At 39.4% G+C, this 9,516-nt stretch overlaps 1 protein-coding gene across 1 annotated transcript; it reads right to left on the bottom strand.

The window, feature by feature from the left end:
- Nucleotides 1-5,073: 5,073 nt before the first annotated feature.
- Nucleotides 5,074-5,648, bottom strand: LOC119595201 (protein GVQW3-like). The gene is made up of 2 exons (XM_037944370.1): nucleotides 5,346-5,648; nucleotides 5,074-5,292 (listed from the first exon to the last, which is right to left on the bottom strand). Exons 1-2 carry the CDS (start codon nucleotides 5,646-5,648, stop codon nucleotides 5,074-5,076), a joined length of 522 nt encoding a protein of 173 aa, XP_037800298.1.
- Between the last annotated feature and the right edge of the window lie 3,868 nt (nucleotides 5,649-9,516).

Below are 9,516 nucleotides of genomic sequence, written 5' to 3'. Positions count from 1 at the left end.
TCTTTCAAAAGAAAAAAGATAAAAAAACACGAAATATTACGCCATACGAAACCAGTTCCTTGTCTCTGCCACAATAGAGTCATCTCATGTGATTTATAACATTGTCTCTCTTCTTCCTTGCCTCTTGCTCTCTCTCTTTCCCTATCTTTCTCTGTATCTGTCTCTTTCTCTTTCTTTGTTTCTGTATTTGATCTGTTTCTGTCTCTCCTTGTCTCTCTTTCTTCCTTTCTTTCTCTCTTTTTTATAGCTCTCGGTTGCTCTCTCTCTCTCTCTCTCTCTCTCTCTCTCTCTCTCTCTCTCTCTCTCTCTCTCTCTCTCTCTCTCTCTCTCTCTCTCTCTCTCTTTCTTTCTCTTTTTCTCCCTCCCCTCTTCTCTCTCTCACTCTCTCTCTCTTTCTCCGCCTGTCTCCCTCTTTCTCACATTACGAATAATGCTGATTCTCCCATTATTCCCCGACGTGATATATGCGGACACGCCTCCTGGATGGACGGATGGGCGCGGAGAGCAAGGAAGCCCAGGAGGAGGAGGAGAGAGAGAGCCGTGGGCGGTCGGTGGGGTGAGCGTGAAGAGGGGGGGGGGCTGTGGGCGGTGGGCGTGAATTAGGGAGGTCCCCGGGTTTGTGGGTGATAGATGGCGGGCGTGAGAAAGAGAGAAAGCGCTTGGGTGGTGGGTAGTGGGCGGGATGGGTGTGTGAGGAGAAGGAGGTGGGTGGGCGGTGGGTGGTGGGCGTGAGAAGGAGAGGAAGTCCACGGTTTGGGATAAGTGGGCGTGAGAAGATGATGATCGTGGAAGATAAGCGGTGGGCGTGGTGTGCCTGAGAAGGAGAGGAAGTCCGCGGAAGGTAGATGGTGGGCGGGACGGGCGTGTGTTAACTAGAAGTAGGTCTTTGGGCGTGAAAAGGGGAAGAGATCTATGGGCGGTGGACGATGCGGGCGTGAGAGGATAAGTAGATCCATAAAAAGTGAACGAGGAAAGGAGAGGAGACCTGCGGGCGGGGTGGGCGTGGTGGGTGAGGTGGGCGTGAAGGGGGGGACGGAGGAGGAGCAGATACAGACGTCGGATCGAAGCCAATATCTTTATGCGATGAGGCTTGGCATCTGGTTCAGAGCATTTTACTCGGATTTCTGAAATTTCTTGTCATGTGTATAAGTAGATAGGATAGGTAGGTAGGTAGGTAGATAGACAAATAGGTAGATAGATAGGTAGAGAGATAGGTAGGTAGGTAGGTAGGTGATAGGTAAGTAGGTAGGTAGATAGATAGATAGGTAGGTAGGTAGATAGTCAGATAGGTAGATAGATAGGTAGGTAGGTAGATGGATAGGTAGGTGGATAGATAGGTAGGCAGAGAGAGAATGAGAGAGAGATAGGGACAGAGAGGAAGAGAGAAAAAGAGAGAGAAAAGAGAGAGAGAGAGAGTGAAAGGGAGATGGGAGAGAAAAACAAAGGGAAACACAATCAGCGAGACAAAAAAAAAAAAAAAAAAAAAAACGGACTTAGAAGCATAATATTATAAAACAAAAAAAAACAAAAAATAAAGAAAAATAAAACGTGTGGAGATACAACGACCCACCCCCCTCCTCCCCATTCCCCCCCCCCACACACAAAAAAAGAGAGTGAGAGAGAGAAAAAAGAGTACTAAAACCGACCCCTTTCTCCTTCGCACGCCCACCTCGACGCCCCTTTGGACCAAACTCCGACGCATTCTCAACTTATCTCCGCCCAAGACAGCGATTCCCACGCGATGGCTGCCGAGCATCACGCCTGAGGAACCTCGCCGCCTGGGAGATGAGAGAGAGCAGAGAGCGGGATGCTGCTGGCTACGACGCGGCGGACGGAACCTGCAGCTAATGATATGGTAATTAGTGAATAACTTACACGTAAAGCTTCGTCTGAACCATAATGTGCGCGGATTCTGTTCCTCTGTTGTTGCTCACTTCCCGCGCCGCCCGCTGTCTCCGGCTTGTTTGTGTGTTTGCGAGTGGCGGGTTTTGTTTGAGTTTGTTTGTTAGCTGTTTTTTTTCTGTGTGGTTTGTTTGTGGCAGGTTGTTTGGTTGTTTGTGTATGTGATTACTTTGTTGTTTTATTTATATTTGCGTGAGTTATTCTTATTTATTTATTCATTTTTTGGTTCGTTCATGTGTTTGTTTGTTTCAGCAGCGGTTTGCTTGTGTTTGAGTGTGTGTTTGTTTATTGTTTTGTTTGTTTGTTTGTATACGCGTTTATGCATCTTTTTTATCTGTATGTTGTTTTTACTTTTTTAATGGTTATTTGTTTGTGCGTTTGCGTGGGTAAGCCTATTTGTTATTTTTTATGTGTTTTGTTTGTGTTTATGCAAGTTTTTTTTCTGATAGTGACCTGTTTGTTCATTGGTTTGTTTTTGTAATTTGTTTCTTTGTGTTTGTCTGCCTGTGTGTGTGTTTACTTGCGGGTGCGTGTGTGTGTTTACTTGCGGGTGCGTGTGTGTACCTGTGGAATATGTGTATATGCATGTGTGTATATATATACATATATTAAACAAAAAACACATATGCAAATCAACAAACATTATAGAAATAACCTCAAGTGGCGTTTTAACAAAGTGAATTCACCACACTTCCACAGATTGGACTATGAATCCGCAAAGGCTCTTAGGCAATGGGAGGTCAGCTGTTTTAACACCCCCTGTCGTGCCATAGGAAGCGCGAGGCAGAATCTATTAGGCTTTGATCAGCTATGAATAAAGGCAGTGATGTTACAGGAGAGGCAGTGTTTTCATCAGGTGAGGATGTATGCTCAGGGTAAAGAATGAGGAAGTTGGATGTTTTTTTTATGAAAGATATATTCCCAGGACAAACATGAGGATGTTTCTTCATGATGGATATATACTCAGGAAAGGAATGAGCGTTGTAAGGTTGTATACTAAGGAAAGGAATGAGCGTTGTAAGGTTGTATACTAAGGAAAGGAATGAGCGTTTTAAGGTTGAATACTCAAGAAAAATGAGGATGTTGATTATTTCTTCAAGTATGCATACTCGGAATAAATAAAACGCTCGATATTTCATTATGCGTGAGGATGTATCTTTTTTATGCAATGATGTATACTCAGGATAAAAAAAAATGGATGTTGGGCATTTCTTCATGCAAGAATATATATTCGAAAAAAGGGAATGTTGTCCGTTTCTTCATACATGGAAGAATACTCAGGAAAAAGGAGAATGCTGTTTTATTTATTCAAGGTTATGGAATCAGGAGAGAAAAAAAATTCTTCATGTAAAGATATGTACTCAGGAAAAAGATGATAGAGAAAAAGCAAGATTTCTGCTTAGGAAAGAATGAGATCTTTGTGAGACAAAAAAAAAAAAAAAAATCTTTTCTCTGTGCTGACTTGACAATTTTGGACCAAATTTGTAACCCTTACTGATTTTGAAATTTGGACTAGATTTCCCATTTTGAGCTGACTTGGCAGTTCGTCCCGACTTTCCAATTTGTACTGACTTTGCAATTTCACCGACTCTGCAACTTATGCTTGTTTTGTAATTCATTCTGCCCTTAAAGTTTGCCCTGAATCTGTAAGTTTGTTCGTTTACACTGCTTTGTACCACTGCGGGCCCGTTCATTTTCACACACACGCGCGCGCGCACTCTCTCGCACACACGCACGCACACACATATGCACACACACACGCGCGCGCACACACACACACACACACACACACACACACACACACACACACATACACACATGCACACACACACACGCAATGTTGATAATATTGATAAAAATATTAACAATGATGATAATAATTCTAACAATGGTGATGTGATTAATGATAATGATAATGACGATAATGATGATGACGATGATAATAATAATGATAATGATGGTGATAATAATGATGGCGATAGTGATAATGATAATGATAATGATGATGATGATAATGATAACAATAACAAAAATGATGATGATGTGGTGATGGATATGATGATATAGATGAAAATGATAACGATAATGATGGTGATGATAATATCAATAACAACAATGCAATAGTAAAAGAAAGAGACGAAGAAGAAAAAGAAGAAGAAGAAGAAAAAGAAGACGATGGCGAAGAAGTAAAAGAAGAAGAAGAAGAAAAAGAAGAAGAAAGAGAAGTAAAAGAAGAAGAAGAAGAAGAAGTAAAAGAAGTAAAAGAAGAAGAAGTAAAAGAAGAAGAGGAGGAGGAGGAGGAGAGGGAAGAGGCGAGGGCGAGGGCTCCCGTGTGTCCAGAGGCAGAAGATCGAAGGCCTTTGACAGCCAGAGAAGCAAAACTACTCTACTCATCCCGAAATCTGTCGTCAGTCATCGCCAACCTGTCAGTATGTAATCAGTCATCACTAAGCTGTCAATAAGTCATCAGTCATCACCGACTTCCCAACATGTCGCCTGTTATTACCAAAATGTGAAGTGTATCTTCGTCTGGAAAAATAAATAAATAGATGAATTCGGGGAAAAATGTATAAAATAAAATAAAAAATAAATAAATAAAAATAAACGGTGGAAATCGAATGTCCGAGGCGCCTTCAGCAAGTTTTGAGCCTTTTTTCGTAGGGACACGTTTTTTTTCCCTCGGACAAGCACGAAACTCTAGTCCCCTTCAGAGTATTCCCCTCCAGCTGTAGTGCACTTGTTGTATTGTTCGAACAACTTCCGGAAGGTCCCCTGGAAGTCCTCCGGTGTGAAAGTGTCCACGACCCTCGTCACAGCCTCTCTCATCTCCTCAGTGGTCTCAAAACGACTGCCTCTGAGGTTGTCCTTGACCTTGGGGAACAACCAAAAGTCACGGGGAGCGAGGTCTGAACTATATGGAGGGTGAGCGACTGTCTTGATGCCCATCTCGGTCAAGTAGTTAGAAACTCGGATGGAGCTGTGGACTGGTGCATTGTCCTGGTGGAAATGCCACCGGCCCGACTTGAACAGCGCTGGCCCTTTTCGATGAAATCTCTTTCGGAACTCCCTCAAGACCACCACATTGTTGACTGGCTGCCCAGAGGGAACCCAGCGATTGTAGATCATGCCCTTGCTCTCGAAAAGGGGATCATCATGAGTTTCAGGGCGGACTTATTCTGTCTGGCCTTCTTGGGTCTGGGGGAGCCCGGATGCTTGCACTGGAAACTGTCTCTTGGTTTCCGGGCCATAGCAGTAGATCCAGCTTTCATCACAGGTCACCAGAGCCATGAGTACTCTTGGGTCTGAATTGATAAGCTCGACCATCTCCCTGCTGTCACGTCTTTCCTTCTGTTCGTCACTGAGCACCCTTGGGACAAACTTCGTGCTAATCTTTCAATGTTCAATTCATCATGAATAAGTTTGTGCACAGTTCCCATACTGACTTCAAACTGTTCACTTATTGTCTCTATTGACACTCGACGGTCCTCATCCACAAAAGTACGAATTTTCTTCACCAACTCCGGTGTTCTGACTTCCCTCCCCCTCCCACACCTCTCATCGTCTCTCACAGACTCTCTTCCGCCTTGAAACTTTTTGTGCCAACGAAACACGGATGCTCTGCCCATGCAAGTTAATCCATAAGCAGTCTGAAGCAGTTCGTAAGTCTGCGTTGCGTTCTTTCCAAGTTTAACGCAAAATTTTATAGCGTATTGCGCCTCCAAAGTGTCCTCCCGTCCCGACTGCATTCTACAAAAAAAGTCAGCTCTGACTAGCATGGTTTAGTAGACTTCGCTTAACTTCCACGTACAGTTGTCTCTTTCAACCTAGAACAACAAAAAATGGTGTGTTATCTCATTCGACATATGATAATGATATATCAAAATTACAAGAGTGTGGGGTGATTATAACTGCCCCTACGAAAAAAGTCTCAAAACTTATTCAAGGCTTCTCGTATGCCAAATGTAAACACGGCAAATATTCCTGAATTAAAACACAGAATGTTCTGAATCCACGACATGCATGCATGCACACACACACACACACACACACACACACACACACACACACACACACACACACACACACACACACACACACACACACATACACACACACACACACACACATACGTACGCACAGACACACACACACACACATACACACACACACACACACACACACACATATATATATATATATATATATATATATATATATATATATATATATATATATATATATATATATATATATATATACATACATATGCACATACATCTATATGGTAATAATTCACACACTAATATAATAACAAATAAACAAGATGAATAAGAAATGAAAATGCTATTAGTAAGAGAGAATAAGAAATTACTTGCAAGTTACCAAGAGAGAGCGTTAAGTCTAAAACAAATACTTTTAAATCGGCGCAAATAACACCCTAGTTTGTTGAGCACTTCTGCAAACAGCTTGTACTTGAAGCCGGAGTTTTATATGATGACCGAGATTAACTCATGAGCTCATGAGTAACGTACTCTAGTGAAGGCCACGAGGATAATATTAACACTAGTGATAATAATGATTCTATGATTATGATTATGATAATGATAATGGTGGTGGTGGTGATGGAGATGGTGATGATGATGATGGTGGTGGTGGTGGTGGTGGTGGTGGTGGTGGTGGTGATGATGATGGTGGTGATGATGATAAGGAGGAGGATGGAGATAGTGATAGTGATGATGATGATGATGTTAATAATAATGATTTAAATAATTATTTTGATCATAATAATGATAACATAAAAATGAAGATTAGGATAATGACAACAAGAGTTGTAACTTTTACTAATATGTCATTATCATTATCATACTTTTTGTTAAAATCATTATCATTACCATTACTATTATCTTTACCTTTATCATTGTCATTATCATTATTATTATTAATATTATCATTATATCACTAGCAATGATTATCTCTTTTTTTTCATACATGGGGAGGTTGAGAATAAGAAATTTCTAAATTCAAAACATAAAATAGTCTTATTCTCTTTCAAGTTATAATACACTAAATACTTTTGGCAAATCGGCTTAGATTCCGAAGTAACATCTGAATTAGTTACCCAGAATGATTTTTTTCCCTTTTTTTTTCTTTTTTTGTCACTATTTCCAGTCAGTGAAGCATGTTATGTCATTCTCCTTTTCCAATTCTCTGTCTGTGTATCAGATAATTAGAGCCTTGATATTTCTCTCACTATATGGGCGGTTTGGTAACGGTATCATATTGTGGACGTTAACCAATACCTGTTATGATTGCTTTAGAGAACGTTGACGTAAAACACACGAATCCAGTTCAAATAATCCTATTTATAATGCAGTGGGTTCTTAATCTGGGGAGCGTCAGTAATTTCCAAAGGGGCGCGAGACCTTGAGAAAAAGCAGGAGTTTCTCTAATGGTATTTGTTCTTCTCTTAACGAGAGCATCGGCAAATAACGGGAAGTTTAATAATAATGTGACTAATTCATACTCAGTTAAAAGACTAAGAATATATCTATAATTTTCCTTAAAATCTGGGGGAGAATTTTATTCATAGATGCCAGGGGCGCCGAGGGAAGGGCAAATTCCTAAAAAGGGGCGTGGCAGGGCAGATGTTAAGAACCACTGTTCCAATACTTCACAAGGATTTAGCTAACTTGATCGTACTTCATATCGTATGCAAGTGTAATCGGATTGATCTGACATCATTATCTTGCTACTAATTATCTTGCATCAAATTTTACACGAGGACCTTTTTTATTTTGACCTCATTAATTCTTGCATGGAAATCTTGCTATTACTTCAAATCTTAGTCTCATTTCACAATTCACACAAATGTATGACTTGCCTCAGTCTATGAAGCAAGTATAACCTTATTTAGATTTTACAAGAGAAAAAACATTGTTTAAATTGATATCATATCTAATACAGGGGTACAGCCAGTTATATGTGACTGAAAAAATGGACATATTTCTTATAAATACAAACTCATCACGCCAATAACCTTTTTTTCCTAGAGTAACATAACATAAATTTGCCTCATGACATCGAACCATCACATTTGAAAATATCAAATAATGCATTAAATTCTGAGCGAAAATATTACCAAATAAAAGATGCAGGATATTCTCAATATTGTCTTACGGTTAAGCCGTTCTTAGCAAGAGAATGGAGTGTTTAAGATACACTTATAGACACTCGATAAATTAAAGGAGAGTTTGTTCATACTTCGTCTGTATTATCATTGAGAAATTATCCTCCGTAGCTTAGTTATTAATACCATTGCTATTATCATTATTATCATCATCAATATTATTATCATTATCTTCATCCATCACCACACCGTCATCATCATCATCATCAGCATCAGCATCATCAGCATCATCATCATCATCATCATCATCACCACCACCACCACCATCACCATCACTACCATCATCATTATCATTTTTATTATTATTATTATTAGTAGTAGTAGTAGTAGTATCATTATCTTCACCATCACACCGTTATCATCATCACCATCACCACCACTATCATCATCATTATCACTTTTATTATTATACTATTATCACCATTATCATCATCATTATCACCATTACTATTATCATCATTATTACCAATGACATTAAGCAAAAAAACAAATATTGCAAGAACCTTAGGCAACATACAATATATTCAGAACCCTAACAAGGCATACCAGTCTCACTATATTTGTTTACACACTTCACATGTAGCACTTTCGTAAGCAACGATAGAGCTGCGTTGCCGTCAACATATTTTGGCTGTGATCTTCTCTTTAACGTATTGTGATGAAATCTTTTTGAAATAAATTTCTTGTTGTATCACTGACTGTGAAGGAGAATTTAAAGTTGCAGGTAAAGTTACTTTTACGAAATTATAATATGAGGAAATAGTAGTTCCAGTTTTCCTCACTTTTATGATGATATATGATGAAACAAGAGTTATAGTTAAGATGATAATGAACGCGAATAATCATTAAAAATAGGACGTTTATTCCAGAAAAAAAACTCGTTGCAGACATTCTTAAAGGTCAAATCTATCGCTAATTCCACCCAACCACAGTGTACAGACAAAAAAATAAATAAATAAATAACAAACCTGAATATTCTACAATAATGGAAGAATTAGAAATACAAGGCAGCTTTTACCGAGTATTAAGAATTTACCACTCAGCTGGCAGGGCGGGATCTGAGGCGAAATACGAAATAATGTAAAAGAAAGTGGCAGAGCATTAGGTATTGTGGTTGATATCATATCCTGAATAAGGTATGCCTTCCCACGAGGAAGAAAGGGTCAATCAGTTCTGAAAAGAATATCTACCTAGTTATTTATATATCTATATCTATCTATATACATTTTTTTTCGGTTTATATATATTTGTGTGTGTGTTTGTGTTTTTTGTGTGTGTGTGTGTGTGTTGTGTATGTGTGTGTGTGTATGTGTGTGTGTATGTATGTGTGTGTGTGTGTGTGTGTGTGTGTACATATATGTTAATACACACACACACACACACACACACACACACACACACATATGTATATATATATATGTGTGTGT

This window comes from Penaeus monodon, chromosome 35 (genome assembly GCF_015228065.2).
Source record: "Penaeus monodon isolate SGIC_2016 chromosome 35, NSTDA_Pmon_1, whole genome shotgun sequence".
NCBI classification, from domain to species: Eukaryota; Metazoa; Arthropoda; class Malacostraca; order Decapoda; family Penaeidae; genus Penaeus; species Penaeus monodon.
The sequence above is the reverse complement of the archived record's forward strand: the minus strand, read 5'-3'. Positions and strand labels throughout refer to the sequence as shown.